Raw genomic sequence first — 22,516 nt, 5'->3', positions numbered from 1 at the left:
CACCCTTTAGTAGTAGTTATGGTCTGTACTACAGTACTACCCTTTAGTAGTAGTTATGGTCTGTACTACAGTACTACCCTTTAGTTATAGTTGTGGTCTGTACTACAGTACTACCCTTTAGTATTAGTTATGGTCTGTACTACAGTACTACCCTTTAGTATTAGTTATGGTCTGTACTACAGTACTACCCTTTAGTAATAGTTATGGTCTGAACTACAGTACTACCCTTTAGTTATGGTCTGTACTACAGTACTACCCTTTAGTTATGGTCTGTACTACCCTTTAGTTATGGTCTGTACTACAGTACTACCCTTTAGTTATGGTCTGTACTACAGTACTACCCTTTAGTTATGGTCTGTACTACAGTACTACCCTTTAGTTATGGTCTGTACTATAGTACTACCCTTTAGTTATGGTCTGTACTACAGTACTACCCTTTAGTTATGGTCTGTACTACAGTACTACCCTTTAGTTATGGTCTGTACTACAGTACTACCCTTTAGTAATAGTTATGATCTGAACTACAGTACTACCCTTTAGTATTAGTTATGGTCTGTACTATAATACTACCCTTTAGTATTAGTTATGGTCTGTACTACAGTACTACCCTTTAGTTATGGTCTGTACTACAGTACTACCCTTTAGTTATGATTATGGTCTGTACTACAGTACTACCCTTTAGTTATGGTCTGTACTACAATACCACCCTTTAGTAGTAGTTATGGTCTGTACTACAGTACTACCCTTTAGTAGTAGTTATGGTCTGGACTACAGTACTACTTATGGTCTGTACTACAATACCACCCTTTAGTAGTAGTTATGGTCTGTACTACAGTACTACCCTTTAGTAGTAGTTATGGTCTGGACTGTACTACCCTTTAGTTATGGTCTGTACTACACTTACTACCCTTTAGTAATAGTTATGGTACTGTACTACCCTTTAGTTATGGTCTGAACTACAGTACTACCCTTTAGTAATAGTTATGGTCTGTACTACAGTACTACCCTTTAGTTATGGTCTGTACTACAGTACTACCCTTTAGTAATAGTTATGGTCTGAACTACAGTACTACCCTTTAGTAATAGTTATGGTCTGTACTACAGTACTACCTCTCCTTCTCAGGGTACTTTAGTAATAGTTATGGTCTGAACTACAGTACTACCCTTTAGTAATAGTTATGGTCTGTACTACAGTACTACCCTTAGTTATGGTCTGTACTACAGTTACCCTTTAGTTATGGTCTGTACTACAGTACTACCCTTTAGTTATGGTCTGTACTACAGTACTACCCTTTAGTATTAGTTATGGTCTGTACTACAATACTACCCTTTAGTAATAGTTATGGTCTGAACTATGTCACCCTTTAGTTCTGTACTACAGTACTACCCTTTAGTATTAGTTATGGTCACATTACTACCCTTAATAGTGATGGTCTGTACTACAGTACTACCCTTTAGTATTAGTTATGGTCTGTACTACAGTACTGTTATGGTCTGTACACCCTTTAGTTATGGTCTGTACTACAGTATTATGGTCTGAACTACAGTACTACCCTTTAGTTATAGTTGTGGTCTGTACTACAGTACTACCCTTTAGTATTAGTTATGGTCTGTACTACAGTACTACCCTTTAGTTATAGTTGTGGTCTGTACTACAGTACTACCCTTTAGTTTAGTTATGGTCTGTACTACAGTACTACCCTTTAGTATTAGTTATGGTCTGTACTACAGTACTACCCTTTAGTATTAGTTATGGTCTGTACTACAGTTATTTAGTTAGTTATGGTCTGTATGTCTACCCTTTAGTTAGTAGTCTATGGTCTTACTACAGTTATGGTCTACTACAGTACTACCCTTTAGTATTAGTTATGGTCTGTACTACAGTACTACCCTTTAATAATAGTTATGGTCAGTACTACAGTACTACCCTTTAGTATTAGTTATGGTCTGTACTACAGTACTACCCTTTAGTATTAGTTATGGTCTGTATTACAGTACTACCCTTTAGTATTAGTTATGGTCTCAGTATTAGTTATGGTCTGTACTACAGGGATATATAGTTATGGTCTGAACTATACTACCCTTTAGTTATGGTCTGTACTACAGTACTACCCTTTAGTTATGGTCCTACAGTACTACCCTTTAATGGTCTGAACTACACTTCTCCCTACTGCAGCCGACAGGCGGTCTTTTCTTCTGTCTTGTGTTAACCATTGTCATTAGCAAACTTCATCAGAAACCCCACCTTTCTCCAACTTACCATGTGCTGTTCTCAGCCACATCTCATCTTCTCACCATTGGGCTGATAGGAGAGAACCCATATCCATGTCTTCCATTGCAAAGCAGACAAACAGGAAAGACAAGCAATTGTTTTACATGTTGAGTTGATGTAACTTATTCTGACTGGGTTTGACTCAATGAAAGGAGTTTGTACGTTCATTAATGGATGTTAATTAAGTTTGTATGAATGCCTTTGATGATCCCTCTGCAGCAAACTCCTGCTAACCTCTGCCTCCACCCTATACTACTATTCCCTGCACCCTAAACCCTACACCCCTCCACTCCTATTCCCTGCACCCTAAACCCTACAACTACACCCCTAAACCGCCCTACACCCCTACACTCATGTCTTTTTAACCAAGGGGAATGAGCTGTAGAGAGGATCTAGATGTACCTCAGGAGGAGTGCTTGTTTTAGTTTGAATTGAAAACATGCTGTAGTCTGTTGTAGAAGGGTGAATGATTAACACACACTTTCTCCTCCAATCCTCACGCTCTCCGTCCGTCCTGCGCTTCACATTCTCTCCGTCCACTCTTCAGGGAAGATGGTGAAAAAGTCTGCCCCTGCAACCAACTCTGTAGTAATTATCTATTTTATGAACCCCCTACTGCCTCCTCCACCACCCTCACTCTCTGCACCTTAGGCAAAGTTAATCTAAATGTCCCAGTTTTTCCAGAAATCCCATTTGGAGGATTCCCTCCTTGCTTATTCTCTTTCTGGAAAACCTGGGAATTTTGGATAAATTGCTGTAATTTTGCAATCCTACCTCCTGTTGCTCTCTGCTTTGGGTGTCTGTGCACTTACTGCAGCCAGCTGTGGCAGAAGGCTCTCCTCTCACAGGGTGACTGAGCATTTCTCTGTTGTGAATGACCCCATTCAAATGATCTGTCACAGGGGTTCTCAAAGTGGGTTCCAGACTGGCCAATGAATATAAAAAAGTGGGCAAAATAACAGATACTATAACAATGCTTCTAAATGCATCCAATTTTATAAATTGACCAAGGATCCATGGAATCTCCAATCTCACTGTTGAACGTTGAGACTAGACAGAGGAACTCTGCCTAAAAATGTTTGCCAGCATCCATTAGAGTGTCGTTTGAGTCTCCTCTTCACTGTTGAAGAGGCGGCCTTCTAGGCAGAGTTGCAAAGAAAAAGCCATATCTCAGACTGGCCAATGAATATAAAAGATTAAGATGGCAAAATAACACAGACACTGGACAGAGGAACTCTGCCTAGAAGGCCAGCATCCCGGAGTCACCTCTTCACTGTTGACACTAGACAGAGGAACTCTGCCTAGAAGGCCAGCATCCCGGAGTCACCTCTTCACTGTTGACGTTGAGACTAGACAGAGGAACTCTGCCTAGAAGGCCAGCATCCCGGAGTCACCTCTTCACTGTTGACGTTGAGACTAGACAGAGGAACTCTGCCTAGAAGGCCAGCATCCCGGAGTCTCCTCTTCACTGTTGAGACTGGTGTTTTGCGGGTAGTATTTAATGAAGCTGCGAATTGAGGACTTGTGAGACATCTGTTTCTCAAACTAGACTCTAATGTACTTGTCCTCTTGCTCAGTTGTGTACTGGGGCCTCCCACTCCTCTTTCTATTCTGGTTAGAGTCAGTTTGCGCTGTTCTGTGAAGGGAGTAGTACACAGCGTTTTATGAGATCTTCCGTTTCTTGGCAATTTCTCGCACGGAATAGCCTTCATTTCTCAGAACAAGAATAGACTGATGAGTTTGAGAAGAAAGTTCTTTGTTTCTGTCCATTTTGAGCCTGTAATCGAACTCACAAATGCTGAGGCTCCAGATACTCAACTAGTCTAAAGAAGCCCAGTTTTATTGCTTCTTTAATCAAAACAACAGTTTTCAGCTGTGCTAACATAATTGCAAAATTGTTTTCTAATGATCAATTAGCCTTTTAAAATGATAAACTTGGACTAGCTAACACAACGTGCCATTGGAACACAGTAGTGATGGTTGCTGATAATGGGCCTCTGTACGCCTATGTAGATATTCCATTAAAAATGAGCCGTTTACATCTACAATAGTCATTTACAACATTAATTTACAACAATGTCTACACTGTATTTCTGATCAATTTGATGTTATTTTAATGGACAAAATTTTTTTCCTTTCTTTCAAAAACAAGGAAATTTCTAAGTGACCTCAAACTTTTGAACAGTGGTGTAATAAAATAAATATAAAATCATCCCTTTTTCTCCACAATTTCGTGGTTTCCATTTGGTAGTTACAGTCTTGTCTCATCGCTGCAACTCCCGTATGAACTCAGGAGAGGCGAAGGTCGAGAGCCATGCGTCCTCCGTAACACGACCCAACCAAGCCGCACTGCTTCTTGACACAATGCCCGCTTAACCCGGAAGCCAGCCGCACCAATGTGTCGGAGGAAACACCGTACACCTGGCGACCGTGTCAGCGTGCATGTGCCCGGTACGCCACAGGAGTCGCTAGAGCGCGATGGGACAAGAACATCCCGGCCGGCCAAACCCTCCCCTAACTCGAACGATGCTGGACCCCATGGGTCTCCAGGTCGCGGCCCGCTGCGACAGAGCCTGGACTCAAACCAGGATCTCTAATGGCACTGTGATACAGTGCCTTAGACCACTGCGCCACTCAGGAAGCCTTAAAATGATCATTTTAACAATGTTTTGAAGCTATATGGTGTTTCTTCCTTTTTGTTTACAAACATTGGAGTAAAACAAGGTTATATTTTGAGTTCTGATGGGATACGACAATTTAACTAAGCACACGAGGCATTTATAAGTTAGATTCTTCAAGAATAATTGGATACTTATCAAGAATGTACAAGTCAGAAAATGTATGTAGCAAGTGCTGATTGGCCCTTTAAACGTGAGGTATTTTCGTTATTGGCCAACCCCAAAAATATTTAATCAGAGTCGTTGCAATGTGAATGGGAGTCATTCAGACCACAAAATGCTGAAGTCATGTTGTGATTCAGCTGCTCCCCTCCTTCCCCCATCTCTTCTAGTTTAGAGCATGGCTTACCCAGAGTTCCACTGGTGCTGCAGTCATGACTCAGTGTATCGCTGCTTTACGTCATGGCTTGTCCTGTGGACTCCATTACCCAGAGTTCCACTGGTGCTGCAGTCATGACTCAGTGTATCACTGCTTTACGTCATGGCTTGTCCTGTGGACTCCATTACCCAGAGTTCCACTGGTGCTGCAGTCATGACTCAGTGTATCACTGCTTTACGTCATGGCTTGTCCTGTGGGACTCCATTACCCAGAGTTCCACAGGTGCTGCAGTCATGACTCAGTGTATCACTGCTTTACGTCATGGCTTTTCCTCCCTCTAATTTTAAATTTTTCCTTTTTTTATACTTAAAAAAAAAACTTGACTCAATAGCTTGTCAGAAATGCCAAAGGTCTTCAATGATTGAACTTAGTTTATCTATTGAACAACAATTACATTTTAGGAGTTTGTTTTTCTATCATAGCTTCATTTATTGTTTGCAACGGAAATGCATCAGGTCCTTGAGTTGCTATTGCAGCCAGCTACTGCAGGGCTACTGCATGTTTGTGATTATTGTTGAGACATTGCAGCCAGCTACTGCAGGGCTACTGCATGTTTGTGATTATTGTTGAGACATTGCAGCCAGCTACTGCAGGGCTACTGCATGTATGTGATTATTATATTGCAGCCAGCTACTGCAGGGCTACATTATGCATTGCAGCCAGGCGACTGTGAAAGCTACTGCAGGGCTACTGCAAGGAGCTGATGTATTTTCCCATACTCACTCTCACCTCTGGTGTATTTTGGGTTCTGTCTCTGCTTCCAGGAAGAGAGGCACTAAACAGCTAACCTTTTTAAAGCCTGTTTGCAGCTCAATACATCTGTTCTCATGTAATGCTTGCTGTAATATAATGCCTGTTAGTGTTTAGGAAGGCTGCTGATACAGAAAGAATGTAGACAACATTAGATAACGTTTTGAAACATAAACCACCATGATCTTAGGTCTTGGCCCAACATGGATCTTGTGAGAGATGGGTCATTTTAGCTGTAAGTCTAAGCTAGTCATTGTTGATATATTGAACATTTTATCTGCAGACACTGACTGTGTTTTTAAAATGGAGAATGTTCTGGTTCATTCAGGGTGATGGACTAGACTCGTGTTACAGCTCCCTCTGCTGTTCATATGCAGAACACATTTGTCAGATTAGAGTAGATATTTTCATCCTGCTAAATGTTGTCCCAGTTCATCAGGATGGAGGAAATGCATGCCTCAGAGTTGATCATAATGTCATAGGATCCTGTCCTGTTACGTTGACATAGCTAGAGTATGTCATTAACCAACACAAACACACTGACACCCACACAACTACCTACTCTACATATCCCATAACCCTCCTCTCTGTCTCTCCAGGGACCAGCAGCACCAACACAGTGAGTGGTCCAGGAGGCCAGGGTCCAGGAGACCAGGGTTCAGGGGTCAGAACCAGGGCCAGCCTTCTCCCAACCCCTCAACAGGGCCGGAAGGGCACGTTCACAGACGACCTGCACAAGCTGGTTGACAACTGGGCCCGCGACGCCATCAGTCTGTCCCAGGGCAAGAGTCGCTCCAAACAGCAACCCTCACAGGGACACAGCTACCAGGTGAGTGAAGACAGACTCTTTCTAGTATAGAAACAAAACATTCTCAAAAGGCCTTATTCATCAAAATAATGGGATGCTCAACCCTTACCAATGTAGTCCATGTTTGATTGTGTTGCTTATTTGAAATATAGATTACTGGAAGTGAATGTTATGGGGACGGGAATGTTATGGGGATGTTATGGGGACGTTATGGGGACTGGAATGTTACAGGAATGTTATGGGGACGGGAATGTTACAGGAATGTTATGGGGACGGGAATGTTACAGGAATGTTATGGGGACGGGAATGTTATGGGGACGGGAATGTTACAGGAATGTTATGGGGACGGGAATGTTATGGGGACTGGAATGTTATGGGAATGTTATGGGGACTGTAATGTTATGGGAATGTTATGGGGACGGGAATGTTATGGGAATGTTATGGGGACGGGAATGTTATGGGAATGTTATGGGGACGGGAATGTTATGGGGACAGGAATGTTATGGGGACGGGAATGTTATGGGGACAGGAATGTTACAGGAATGTTATGGGGACTGGAATGTTATGGGAATGTTATGGGGACGGGAATGTTATGGGGGCGGGAATGTTATGGGGACGGGAATGTTACGGGAATGTTATGGGGGCGGGAATGTTATGGGAATGTTATGGGGACGGGGATGTTATGGGGACGGGAATGTTATGGGGACGGGAATGTTATGGGGACTGGAATGTTATGGGGACTGGAATGTTATGGGAATGTTATGGGGACAGGAATGTTATGGGGACGGGAATGTTATGGTGTTTGTAAGCTGGAACATGAGTTGTTGATATGGGTCCTGGTCCAACCTCCACGTAGCATAGCTGAGATGGCTCTGGCCATGTAATATAAGTGCTATGCTAGTATGGATATTGGAGAGCAGCCACGCAGTATCTCACCCTGGTGTCTCCTTCTCCCTCTCCAGGCGACCCCGTCCACCAACAAGGGCCGTAAGTTCTCCGCCCCGAGTCAGCTGTGCCCCAGCAACGCCTCTTCCACCCCCGCTACCTCTCTGGGAGGCCGCAAGGGCTCCTTGTGTCCCCCTCCCCAGTACAGCGGGGTTGGGGCATGCTACCCCTCCTCCACTGCACCTTACAGCAGCGCCCAGTGGGTGGGATCCACGGGGTCCACAGGGCCGGGACAGGGTCAGGCCGGTATGTTAGCCTCCTCTCAGCCCCTGGTTGCCTCCTCCTCGCAGTACCCCTCCTCTGCCACTGGGGGGCAGGGCTCCCTGCAGGGCTTCCATCACATCAGCACTTTGCAGAAATCCGTCAGCAACCCTGGAGGCCCCAACCTGAGGACCACGTAGTGGCCATGAGAGGATGTTAGCCATGCCGGGCTGGGAGACTGACAGACTGAGGGAGAGAGACATGAGGAATGAAGGGTGTCTGTGTTACAAGGGGGAGAGGGGCTTGTGTGTTACAAGCGACATCATGGTTGGTGGGACTGTATTGAATGTGAATGAGCTGGCTGTGAAGAAGAGGAGGAGCAGGAGAGAGAAGAGTCAGCTGCTGTGTGAAATGGTGCACCACTCTGCCCTCTTCTGTTCCCCTGAAGGATAACAGGAGAGGGACACACTTTCCCTCTCCCCCCCACCCCGAGGTCAACTGTGGGCCTTGGGGGTCGAAGAAAGACGCAAAACGCGACAAGGAATACCAATGGACACGAGTGCAATGTTATGTGGCCAAAGAGGGTTAATGTGACAATTACTATTGTAAAATGTGTGTGTGTGTATGTGGTGATGGGCTTTGTTCCTTCACTGGATTTTACATGTACTCTACATGTAAAAGAGACCAGAGCCTTGTACTGATCTCAGAGAGGAGGGATGGAGGATAGTAACAGACCAAGGGGGTGGTGGTGTACTTATCGTTGGGGAGCTGCAGTACATAGCTAACCCCCTTTCTCCTCTCACCTATCTGAGCCCACCCCTGCCTGTTCAGCTCCTCCTGCTGGTAACTGACCTCCAGAACAGAGCTTTAAGTGACTACAGTACTATACAGCTCCTCCTGTTGGTAACTGACCTCCAGAACAGAGCTTTAAGTGACTGTACAGTACTATACAGCTCCTCCTGCTGGTAACTGACCTCCAGAACAGAGCTTTAAGTGACTGTACAGTACTATACAGCTCATCCTGCTGGTAACTGACCTCCAGAACAGAGCTTTAAGTGACTACAGTACTATACAGCTCCTCCTGCTGGTAACTGACCTCCAGAACAGAGCTTTAAGTGACTACTGTACTATACAGCTCCTCCTGTTGGTAACTGACCTCCAGAACAGAGCTTTACGTGACTGTAGAGTACTATACAGCTCCTCCTGCTGGTAACTGACCTCCAGAACAGAGCTTTAAGTGACTGTACAGTACTATACAGCTCATCCTGCTGGTAACTGACCTCCAGAACAGAGCTTTAAGTGACTGTACAGTACTATACAGCTCCTCCTGCTGGTAACTGACCTCCAGAACAGAGCTTTAAGTGACTGTACAGTACTATACAGCTCATCCTGCTGGTAACTGACCTCCAGAACAGAGCTTTAAGTGACTGTACAGTAGAACTATACAGCTCATCCTGCTGGTAACTGACCTCCAGAACAGAGCTTTAAGTGACTGTACAGTACTATACAGCTCATCCTGCTGGTAACTGACCTCCAGAACAGAGCTTTAAGTGACTACAGTACTATACAGCTCCTCCTGCTGGTAACTGACCTCCAGAACAGAGCTTTAAGTGACTGTACAGTACTATACAGCTCCTCCTGTTGGTAACTGACCTCCAGAACAGAGCTTTAAGTGACTACAGTACTATACAGCTCCTCCTGCTGGTAACTGACCTCCAGAACAGAGCTTTAAGTGACTGTACAGTACTATACAGCTCCAGTAGCATGTTGAGGAGATGTGAGGAAGGTTATGGGGTCAAGGAATGAGCTTGTGAGGCTGAGGTGTGGGACTGGTGCCATGTATGTAGCTGGTCAGGCAGTGTTGACATCCGGAACCACATGTACTGCTATTCCTATATATCATTTAGGATGTTCATTGGTGTGTGTAAGTGGAGAGTCAGTAGAAAAGGCCTGGGGGTTCATACCCTACTCTACCCCTCCTGTTGCCATGGGATGCAATAAGAACACAGTAATAGAAACCTCCTCCTAAATATAATAATAACACATAAAGTGACCTTCATTAGGAAAACAAAACAATCCATGACCAGATTCAGAATGTCTTTTTTTAATGATTTTTTTAAGAGTTTGGGATTATGATGATTCCATGTTTATTAGTGTTTTAATTTTTTTCCTCTGTCCCCATTGAACTGAGGAGACTCTTCTGTAGCATGATGAAAGGGTTAACGCTAGGGTTGATCCAGGAACTCTCTCTCAGTATAGGGCCTTTAAAGAAACTACATCTCCCAGTATAGGGCCTTTAAAGAAACTACATCTCCCAGTATAGGGCCTTTAAAGAAACTACAACTCCCAGTATAGGGCCTTTAAAGAAACTACATCTCCCAGTATAGGGCCTTTAAAGAAACTACAACTCCCCTCTCCATGCTAACCATCTCTTTACATGATTGGAGGGGAGTAGTGTGTGTGAGACCCATCTATCCCAGTCTTAACTTCAGGCTTATAGTTACTCCATTTTAAAATGTGCTGATGAGATCCCCATCCTGAAGCATAAAGTCTGTACAAGCTGGCTGGTAGTTCCCATCTACATATCCCTAATGAGAGCCCCCCTGAACTAACACAGACAGGACTGAAGTAGATTCTCTCAGACAGGAGTTGTTGACTGAAGTAGATTCTCTCAGACTCAACTCAATAGTCTTTTTCACAGGTGGTTTAGCTCTGAGGGGGAATGCAGGGCGAACGGAAGGAGGTATGTCCTGTTGGCGCTCTGTGTCACACATGATATTGTTTTCACGGTTGTGAGGTAGGTTGGTGTTGGTCCTGCGTGGACCCAGAGAAGGACAGGTCTCGGTGGGGCAAGGAGAGGACGTCCACGTGGGCTGGGCTTGGAGGTAGGGTGGATGGTGGGACAAGGAGAGGACTGGACGTGGGCTGGGCTTGGAGGTGGATGGTGGGGCAAGGAGAGGACTGGACGTGGGCTGGGCTTGGAGGTAGGGTGGATGGTGGGACAAGGAGAGGACTGGACGTGGGCTGGGCTTGGATGTAGGCTGCATGGTGGATGGTATGATGGATGAAAAGTAATGCCTTGGATCTCCAGCAACACAACGCTGTCTGTCCTGAGGGCTTGTGAAGCTTTCAAACCTATGATCTATCTATCTATCTAGTAACATAAAGCCTTTTATAATCATGATGTTGACAGCGTTTAGGGGCCTCGATCTCTCTACTTCTGAGTCTTTTCAATAGTGTGATTGAAAACAAAAATGTACATTATTATTCTATTTAAAAAAAAAACTAGAAAAAATAAATGAAAAAAGACTAGTGTTCTGTATGGACTTGTATTTACCCATCAGTTTCTGATGTTGAAACACTGTGATTATTATAAATGTTGTTGGACAACATGAGTTTAAGAAGAAAAAAGCTAGAAAAATACAAACAAAAAGCCAGTTGGAGGAAACGTTATGGTGGATTGGTAATACTTAGGCTGAACAAAAATACAAACAAAAAGACAGTTGGAGGAAACGTTATGGTGGATTGGTAATACTTAGGCTGAACAAAAATACAAACAAAAAGACAGTTGGAAAACAAATACTTAGGCTGAACAAAAATATAAACAAAAAGACAGTTGGAGGAAACGTTATGGTGGATTGGTAATACTTAGGCTGAACAAAAATACAAACAAAAAGTTGGAGGAAACGTTATGGTGGATTGGTAATACTTAGGCTGAACAAAAATACAAACAAAAAGACAGTTGGAGGAAAAAAATACAAACAAAAGACGTTATGGTGGATTGGTAATACTTAGGCTGAACAAAAATACAAACAAAAAGACAGTTGGAGGAAACGTTATGGTGGATTGGTAATACTTAGGCTGAACAAAAATACAGTTGGAGGAAACGTTATGGTGGATTGGTAATACTTAGGCTGAACAAAAATACAAACAAAAAGACAGTTGGAGGAAAATGGTGGATTGGTAATACTTAGCAAAAATACAAACAAAAGACAGTTGGAGGAAACGTTATGGTGGATTGGTAATACTTAGGCTGAACAAAAATACAAAGTAAAAAGGCTAGCTATTTTCCTTATCCAGTACTTATCGAGGTCACTTTAACCTTTCTTCTCTTTGTACTTTCTTTATATTAGATAAATGTGAATGTTAAATGGACTCAATTAACGTACTTGAATAGTAACTTGGGATTGAGTGCCAAATAACACCCTATCCCCTACATGGTGTTCAACCTTTCACCAGGAGCCGACAAGACCTCGATCAGGGCCCATAGGGCTCTGGTCAAAAGTAGTGCACTATATAGGGGATAAGGTGCAATCTAGGACTCACCCGTGGTCTTTTCCGTGTCCTTTCGCCCCCCAGTACTCCAGTGAGAGCTCTGCTAGAGTTTCTAGTGCCTTCCATTATTTATTTTGCTTATTTTTTTTAACCGTTTTTTGACCTGATGGAGTAACGGAAGTGCTGTTGATTTCTGCTACATTGAAGTGCTTTACTGGCTCTGTGGGTACAAAAGTCAAAGGTACACTGGGAAGGGGAGACGGGGGAAGGTGGGCTGTGGGGTTTTTGTTTCTTTGTGCCATTTATTGTTTTAGTATTGGGGGTTAAATACATTTTGATTTGGGGGTCGGAAGACTAACTTAGTCCTAGACTCTGCAGAGAGTAGGAATGGATCTGATGGTGAAGCTTGGACAAACTCTGTATTTGAAACAGACAAAGGAACGCAGACAACAGAACAACAGAGTGAGGCTGAACCAGGGTTACCTAACATTTAAAATAAAGGGTCTGTTAGGAACGGAATGCTTGACTGTTCCGTTTGTTCTAGTGTTCGGGGGACACGTTTCAGATACTAGAACCATTCATTCAGTATGCAAGAGCTCTCTAGCTAACACTGAGCCTATCATTAGACCCACTACAACAATCAGACTATCTTTACTGATGGCCTGTCCACGAAGCCTTGAGTGTGTCCGACACCAAGCAGCACGGTATACAAGCCTCGTGTTGGTGGTGAAAGAGAGGGGAGGAAGTGGGAGACTGATAGGAATAGAGAAGAGAAAGTCAGTCAGTGAGAAACGATATTTGTGTGAATGTCTCAAGAGTTAAAACCAGATTGTGGTGTTTTATAGTTTACTAACCAGGCATAATGTGTGTCTACTATCAGTGGGGCAGTCTTAGGCTGTGTGTCCCCCAAATGACACCCTATTCCCTATATAGTGCACTACTTTTGACCAACGTCCTATGGACCCTGGTCAATAGTAATGCACCGAATAGGGAATAGGGCGTCATTTTGGACGTAGTCTTTACAGTAGTAGTTGTGACTGGGCACTATGCCATTTAAGGTGGGTAAAGTGAAAGTGGAGTTGAGGTAGAAGCCAGGGCTAGTGGAGACAGAAGAGGAGAGGTCAGGGGACTCTCTATCTCCAACACATGGCAGTAGTACTGTGCTACTGGGTTGAGGTAGAAGCCAGGGCTAGTGGAGGCAGAAGAGGAGAGGTCAGGGGACTCTCTATCTCCAACACATGGCAGTAGTACTGTACACTGTGCTGCTGGGTTGAGGTAGAAGCCAGGGCTAGTGGAGGCAGAAGAGGAGAGGTCAGGGGATTCTCTCTATCTCCAACACATGGCAGTAGTACTGTACACTGTGCTGCTGGGTTTGACCAACAAGTGACTTCCTCATCACCAATGCTGGTTGTTCAAGCCCAGTTATTTCATCATCTGCTTAATGCTGCCCCAGTCTCTTTAATGAAACCACCTGTGGCTTTTAGTGCAGGTTTGTAGCTTGTTCTAAAGTAGCAGACAGTCTCACCGCTCACAATGCAGACAAATAAATGGTTGGTTCCATCATGATTAGATTTCTTTGACGTGAATGTTTTAGTTTTTTGGTTGATGTCCTTCTGGGTTTTTTGGAAACCTTACAAGATGTTGTAATGATAGATGAACAGTGTCCGTATCTTTCTCGTTACCTGACAGTGTTGTAGACAGTAAAACTGGTCCAATCTGTGTACAACAGAATAGTTCATTAAGCCCCATGTCCTTTTCAAAGCGACTGTACAAAACCATTACCTGGGGTCAAACATGTTTAAAACCGTAGAAAAGTCATTTTTAATAAACACTCGTCACCTTAACTACTGATTAGCTTACAGGGACTGCTAGATCTATCGCCTTCTGCTTAGCGCTTCAGTCGTCTCTCCTCACTGTAAACATGTCTGCTACGGCAAATCACTTGAAAACACATGGTAGATTCTCAATCATTTGTCTTTACAGAGTGACTATGTTGTATCCTGGATATTTAAAACCGTTAAAAACAGTTGGGGTTTTCTAAAACGTTTTGTGGATTGAACTTTTTGTACTTACTGGAGGCCCTCAGTACAGCAGTACAGTACTTACTGGAGGCCCTCAGTACAGCAGTACAGTACTTACTGGAGGCCCTCAGTACAGCAGTACAGTACTTACTGGAGGCCCTCAGTACAGCAGTACAGTACTTACTGGAGGCCCTCAGTAGAGCAGTACAGTACTTACTGGAGGCCCTCAGTACAGTACTTACTAGAGGCCCTCAGTACAGCAGTACGGTACTTACTGGAGGCCCTCAGTACAGCAGTACGGTACTTACTGGAGGCCCTCAGTACAGCAGTACAGTACTTACTGGAGGCCCTCAGTACAGCAGTACAGTACTTACTGGAGGCCCTCAGTACTTAGCAAGTTTGGTTGAAGCTGTGAACGTGACAAAAAATACTATTTTCTTAGTTATTTTGTTGATGATCGATACTTTTGAAAAACAAAAACAAATAAGACCTTTACAATGCCACTGCCTCAGTGCCATTACCATGCAGTAATGACTTTAGCTTCAATCTGCTCTATCTAAAGAATACGGAGCAATATTTACAATGTTTACTTCCTCTTAACTAAGTGTCATACTGTATGATACAGTGGCTGCAATGCATAACATGCAATGGTGAACAGGTTATGGTGAGCTTACAATGGTGAACAGGTTATGGTGAGGTTACAGTAGTGAACAGGTTATGGTGAGCTTACAATGGTGAACAGGTTATGGTGAGGTTACAGTAGTGAACAGGTTATGGTGAACAGGTTATGGTGAGGTTACAGTAGTGAACAGGTTATGGTGAACAGGTTATGGTGAGGTTACAGTAGTGAACAGGTTATGGTGAGGTTAGTGGTGAACAGGTTATGGTGAGGTTACAATGGTGAACAGGTTATGGTGAGGTTACAGTAGTGAACAGGTTATGGTGAACAGGTTATGGTGAGGTTACAGTAGTGAACAGGTTATGGTGAGGTTACAGTAGTGAACAGGTTATGGTGAGGTTAGTGGTGAACAGGTTATGGTGAGGTTACAGTAGTGAACAGGTTATGGTGAGATTACAGTGGTGAACAGGTTATGGTGAGGTTACAGTGGTGAAACTGAAGACCTCCTCTGATGAGCATATTTACAGTAGCTCTGGTCCAGCTCTGTGCTCCAACGATCGTCGTCGTGAGAGAGTAGCTGAACCACGCCCTGGACCAGAGCTACATTTCCATAGTTACAGAGGGAAGTTACTGAATTTACAAAGCGTAATAATATTCATTTTTACCATCCATTCAGAATCCCGATGGATTCTGCTACCTGTTCTGTTCCTTGTTACTGTTACGTCACACCTCCTCCTTCGCCTTTCTGTAACTGATGTCCTGCAAAGTGCACATAACATGTTGGAATGTCATGCAATTCAGCGTTGGTCAGACTGACACAGAAGTGGTTGAATAAAGAGCATGCTTGTTTCTCTAGCTACCATCTGACATGTTACCTTTTCATCACAGCTTGTTATACTGTAAAGTTATGACCACAAAACGACTCCAAACGTGTACACAGCCACCCTCACAAAAACAAAACATTTCAAGTTGATTTAAAGTGTTTTGTTCTACTTATCAGAATTTTTTTTTTTTTTTTTTTGCAATTTTATGTCTCAAGAAACATCTAGTGACTTAATTCAATGGTTTTTCCTCGTGCTGTTTAACATTGTACAAAAATGTTTTAAACTAATAGTAAAATGGAAAACCAAACGGAACCTGTTAGGAGTCATTGGCAGCGTTTAACTGTTCTGCATTAAGTAGAGGCTGTTCAAGCTTCAAATAAAACTGCGCTTTGCGCTCCAATAAAATATATTTGTTACTTTATTTGTAAACTTAATAAATAAAAGTAATTTAAATTAATCAAGTTATTGGTCCTTTAATCTTGTCCTAAATGTTTGTTTTTATCCACATGTTTTAGTACCATCCACTACCACATGGGGGCAGTATATGACATACTGTACTGTGCACTCAAAGTATTCAGACCCCTTGACTTTTAACACATTTTGTTACGTTTACAGACTTATTCTAAAATTGATTAAATAAATACAAAATCATCATCAATCTACACACAATACCCCATAATGACAAAGCGAAAAAATATTTGTAGATATTTTTGCAGATTTATAAAATAAGTATTCAGACCCTTTGCTATTATCTATGCATAGTCACTTTAACTCTACCTACATGTATATATTACCTCGACACCGGTGCCCCCGCTCATTGACTCTGTACCGGTACCCCCTGTATGTAGCCCCACTATTGTTATTATGATCTCTTAGTTTTTTTAAAGATATTTTCTTAACTGCATTGTTGGTTAAGGGCTTGTAAGCATTTCACTGTAAGGTCTACAACACCTGTTGCATTCGGCTCATGTGACAAATAAAATTTGATTTGATACTAGAAATTGAGCTCAGGTGCATCCTGTTTCCATTGATCATCCTTGAGATGTTTCTACAACTTGATTGGAGTCCACCTGTGGTAAATTCAATTGATTGGACATGATTTGGAAAGGCACACACCTGTCTATATAAAGGTCCCACAGTTGAAAGTGCGTGTCAGAGCAAAAACCAAGCCATGAGTTCGAAGGAGTTGTCCGTAGAGCTCCAAGACAGGATTGTGTCGAGGCACAGAAGGGTACCGAAAAATGTCTGCAGCATTTAAGGTCCCCAAGAACATTCTTAAATGGAAGAAGTTTGGAACCACCAAGACTCTTCCTAGAGCTGTCCGCCCGGCCAAACTGAACAATCGGGGGAGAAAGGCCTTGGTTAAGGAGGTGACCAAGAACCCAATGGTCAACTCTGACAGAGCTCCAAAGGACCTGTGGAGATGGGAGAACCTCCCAGAAGGACAACCATCTCTGCAGCACTCCACCAATCAGACCTTTTATGGTAGAGTGGCCAGATGGAAGCCACTCCTCAGTAGAAGGCACATGTCTCTCTCTCTCTCTCTCTCTCTCTCTCTCTCTCTCTCTCGCTATCTCTCTCTCTATCTCTCTATATATACTGCTCCAAAAAATAAAGGGAACACTAAAATAACACATCCTAGATCTGAATTCAATATTCTTATTAAATACTGTTTTCTTTACATAGTTGAATGTGCTGACAACAAAATCACACAAATGATCAATGGAAATCAAATGTATCAACCCATGGAGCTCTGGATTTGGAGTCACACTCAAAATTAAAGTGGAAAACCACACTACAGGCTCATCCAACTTTGATGTAATGTCCTTCAAACAAGTCAAAATGAGGCTCAGTAGTGTGTGTGGCCTCCACGTGCCTGTATGACCTCCCTACAACGCCTGGGCATGCTCCTGATGAGGTGGCGGATGGTCTCCTGAGGGATCTCCTCCCAGACCTGGACTAAAGCATCCGCCAACTCCTGGACAGTCTGTGGTGCAACGTGGCGTTGGTGGATGGAGCGAGACATGATGTCCCAGATGTGCTCAATTGGATTCAGGTCTGGGGAACGGGCGGGCCAGTCCATAGCATCAATGCCTTCCTCTTGCAGGAACTGCTGACACACTCCAGCCACATGAGGTCTAGCATTGTCTTGCATTAGGAGGAACCCAGGGCCAACCGCACCAGCATATGGTCTCACAAGGGGTCTGAGGATCTCATATCGGTACCTAATGGCAGTCATGCTACCTCTGGCGAGCACATGGAGGGCTGTGCGGCCCCCCAAAGAAATGCCACCCCACACCATGACTGACCCACCGCCAAACCGGTCATGCTGGAGGATGTTGTAGGCAGCAGAACATTCTCCACGCTGTCTCCAGACTCTGTCACGTCTGTCACATGTGCTCAGTGTCAACCTGCTTTCATCTGTGAAGAGCACAGTGCACCAGTGGCGAATTTGCCAATCTTGGTGTTCTCTGGCAAATGCCAAACGTCCTGCACGGTGTTGGGCTGTAAGCACAACCCCCACCTGTGGATGTCGGGCCCTCATACCACCCTCATGGAGTCTGTTTCTGACCGTTTGAGCAGACACATGCACATTTGTGGCCTGCTGGAGGTCATTTTGCAGGGCTCTGGCAGTGCTCCTCCTGCTCCTCCTTGCACAAAGGCGGAGGTAGCGGTCCTGCTGCTGGGTTGTTGCCCTCCTACGGCCTCCTCCATGTCTCCTGATGTACTGGCCTGTTTCCTGGTAGCGCCTCTATGCTCTGGACACTATGCTGACAGACACAGCAAACCTTCTTGCCACAGCTCGCATTGATGTCCCATCCTGGATGAGCTGCACTACCTGAGCCACTTGTGTGGGTTGTGGACTCTCATGCTACCACTAGAGTGAAAGCACCGCCAGCATTCAAAAGTGACCAAAACATCAGCCAGGAAGCATAGGAACTGAGAAGTGGTCTGTGGTCACCACCTGCAGAACCACTCCTTTATTGGGGGTGTCTTGCTAATTGCCTATAATTTCCACCTGTTGTCTATTCCATTTGCACAACAGCATGTGAAATGTATTGTCATTCAGTGTTGCTTCCTAAGTGGACAGTTTGATTTCACAGAAGTGTGATTGACTTGGAGTTACATTGTGTTGTTTAAGTGTTCCCTTTATTTTTTTGAGCAGTGTATATAACTCAGCAACAAAAGGAAACGTCCCTTTTTCAGGACCCTGACTTTAAAAGATAATTCGTAAAAATCCAAATAACTAAACAGATCTTTATTGTAAAGGGTTTAAACACTGTTTCCCATGCTTGTTCAATGAACCATAAACAATTAATGAACATGCCCCATTAGGACACGAACAGTATACAGACGGTAGGCAATTAAGGTCACAGTTATGAAAAATTAGGACACTAAAGAGGCCTTTCTACTGACTCTGGAAAAACACCAAAAGAAAGATGCTCAGGGTCCCTGCTCATCTGTGTGAATGTGCCTTAGGCATTCTGCAAGGAGGCATGAGGACTGCATATGTGCCCAGGGAAATAAATTGCAATGTCCGTACTGTGAGATGCCTAAGACCGCGCTACAGGACGGACAGCTGATCGTCCTCTCAATGGCAGGCCACGTTTAACAACACCTGCACAGGATCGGTACTGCCGAACATCACACCTGCGGGACAGATACAGGATGGCAACAACAACTGCCCGAGTTACACCAGGAACGCACAATCCCTCCATCAGTGATCAGACTGTCCGCAATAGGCTGAGAGATGCTGGACTGAGGGCTTGTAGGCCTGTTGTAAAGGCAGGTCCTCACCAAACATCACCAGCAACAACGCCGCCTATGGGCACAAACCGTCACTGGACCAGACAGGACTGGCAAAAAGTGCTCTTCACTGACGAGTCACGGTTTTGTCTCACCAGGGGTGATGGTCGGATTCGTGTTTATCGCAGAAGGAATGAGCGTTACACCGAGGCCTGTACTCTGGAGTGGGATCGATTTGTAGGCGGAGGGTCCGTCACGGTCTGGGGCGGTGGGTCACAGCATCATCTGACTGAGCTTGTTGTCATTGCAGGCAATCTCAACGCTGTGCGTTACAGGGAAGACATCCTCCTCCCTCATGTGGTACCCTTCCTGCAGGCTCATCCTGACATGACCCTCCAGCATGACAATGCCACCAGCCATACTGCTCGTTCTGTTTGTGATTTCCTGCAAGACAGGAATGTCAGTGTTCTGCCATGACCAGCGTAGAGCCCAGATCTCAATTCCATTGAGCACGTCTGGGACCTGTTGGATCGGAGGGTGAGGGATAGGGGCCTTGGTGGAAGAGTGGGGTAACATCTCACAGCAATAACTGGCAAATCTGTAGCTAGTGGCCACAACAGATACTGACTGTTACTTTTCATTTTGACCCCCCTTTGTTCAGGGACACATTATTCCTTTTCTGTTAGTCACATGTCTGTGGAACTTGTTCAGTTTATGTCTGTTGTTGAAGCTTGTTGAATCTAACTAATATTTACACATTAAGTTTGCTGAAAATAAACGCAGTTGACAGTGTTTATTTGTTGAGTTTATATACAGTTGAAGTCGTAAGTTTACATACAATTAGTTTGGCGTCATTAAAAACTCGTTTTTCAACCACTCCACAAATTTCTTGTTAACAAACTATAGTTTTGGCAAGTTGGTTAGGACATCTACTTTGTGCATGACACAAATGTTCCAACTATTGTTAACAGACAGATTATTTCACTTATAATTCACTGTATCACAATTCCAGTGGGTCAGAAGTATAAGTGGACTGGTGCCTTTAAACAGCTTGGAAAATTCCCCAAAATTATGGCATGGCTTTAGAAGCTTCTCATAGGCTAATTGACTTCATTTGAGTCAATTGGAGGTGTACCTGTGGATGTATTTCAAGGCCTACCTTCAAACTCAGTGCCTCTTTGCTTGACATCATGGGAAAATCAAAAAAATCAGCCAAGACCTCACAAAAAAAATTGTAGACCTCCACAAATTTGGTTCATTTGGAGCAATTTCCAAATGCTTGAAGGTACCACGTTCATCTGTACAAACAATAGTACGCAAGTATAAACACCATGGGACCACGCAGACGACGTACAACTCAGGAAGGAGACGCGTTCTGTCTCCTAGAGATTAACGTACTTTGGTGAGAAAAGTGCAAATCAATCCCAGAACAACAGCAAAGGACCTTGTGAAGATGCTGGAGGAAACAGGTACAAAAGTATCTATATCCACATTAAAACGAGTCCTATATCGACATAACCTGAAAGGCCGCTCTGCAAGGAAGAAGCCACTGCTCCAAAACCACCAGAAAAAAGCCAGAATACGGTTTGCAACTGCACATGGGGACAAAGATCGTACTTTTTGAAGAAATGTTCTCTGATCTGATGAAACAAAAATAGAACTGTTTGGCCATAATGACCATCGTTATGTTTGGAGGAAAAATGGGGAGGCTTGTAAGCCGAAGAACTTCTTCCTAACCGTGAAGCGGGGGTGCTCATGTTGTGTGGTGCTTTGCTGCAGGAGGGACTGGTGCACTTCACAAAATAGATGTCATTATGAGGAAGGACAATTATGTGGAGATATTAAAGCAACATCTCAAGACATCAGTCAGGAAGTTAAATCTAGGTCGCAAATGGGTCTTCCAAATGGACAATGACCCCAAGTATACTTCCAAAGTTGTGGCAAAATGGCTTAAGCACAACAAAGTCAAGGTATTGAAGTGGCCATCACAAAGCCCTGATCTCAATCCTATAGAACATTTGTGGGCAGAACTGAAAAAGTGTGTGTGAGCAAGTTGACCTACAAACCTGACTCAGTTACACCAGCTCTGTCAGGAGGAATGGGCCAAAATTCACCCAACTTGTGGGAAACTTGTGGAAGGCTACCTGAACCGTTTGACCCAAGTTAAACTATTTAAAGGCAATGCTACCAAATACTAAATGAGTGTATGTCAACTTCTGACCCACTGGGAATGTGATAAAAGAAATAAAGTCTGAAACAAATCATTCTCTCTACTATTGTTCTGCCATTTCACGTTCTTAAAATAAAGTGGTGATCCTAACTGACCTAAGACAGAGAATTTTTATTAGGATTAAATGTCAGGAATCGTGATAAACTGAGTTAGCTAAGGTATCTCATAACTGATTTGGGATCAGTTTAGCTGTTTAGATCACAATATATAACAGAAGGGACCTGATCCTAGATCAGTACGTTTGCCCTGAGACGCTTTATACTGGACATAAGACCTCTGGTCTCTCTGTTTCTATAAACGGTTGGCTGGGCACTACTGAAACATACTATTTGATCGTGTTACAGGTTGCACAATACATTATTATAGACAGACTGAATGACTTACGCTTGTGACTGAGAGCCAATTGGGAGGCAGGCTGGTGGGAGACTGGGATAGACAGACTGAATGACTTACGCTTGTGACTGAGAGCCAATTGGGAGGCAGGCTGGTGGGAGACTGGGATAGACAGACTGAATAACTTACGCTTGTGACTGAGAGCCAATTGGGAGGCAGGCTGGTGGGAGACTGGGATAGACAGACTGAATGACTTACGCTTGTGACTGAGAGCCAATTGGGAGGCAGGCTGGTGGGAGACTGGGAAAACGAGTGTTTGTCAGTAGTCATGGATTCTGTGGAAAGAATGAAGTCGATGGGAAGCGGGGAAGGAAAAGGGAATTCCGTTAGGAACAATATTCCACAACAGAGCTGCACTACCCTGATATATAAAT

At 43.8% G+C, this 22,516-nt stretch overlaps 1 protein-coding gene and 1 long non-coding RNA gene across 2 annotated transcripts in view; both read left to right on the top strand.

Annotated features, from left to right (window-relative positions):
• Positions 1-10,109, top strand: part of LOC115127176 (serine/threonine-protein kinase WNK1-like) — a 214,617-nt gene extending 204,508 nt beyond the window's left edge. The window contains 2 exon segments of the mRNA XM_065021325.1: positions 6,679-6,908; positions 7,850-10,109. Coding sequence (XP_064877397.1) covers positions 6,679-6,908; positions 7,850-8,233 — 614 coding nt within the window. The 3' untranslated portion in view covers positions 8,234-10,109.
• Positions 10,110-12,026: 1,917 nt separating this feature from the next.
• LOC135572849 (uncharacterized) lies at positions 12,027-16,229 on the top strand. Its single transcript, XR_010464506.1, has 2 exons — positions 12,027-15,265; positions 15,308-16,229. It is a non-coding gene; the product is annotated as an uncharacterized LOC135572849 (long non-coding RNA).
• Positions 16,230-22,516: the final 6,287 nt, after the last annotated feature.

Source organism: Oncorhynchus nerka, linkage group LG8 (genome assembly GCF_034236695.1).
Source record: "Oncorhynchus nerka isolate Pitt River linkage group LG8, Oner_Uvic_2.0, whole genome shotgun sequence".
Lineage (NCBI taxonomy): Eukaryota > Metazoa > Chordata > Actinopteri > Salmoniformes > Salmonidae > Oncorhynchus > Oncorhynchus nerka.
This window is presented reverse-complemented; position numbering and strand designations above follow the sequence as displayed.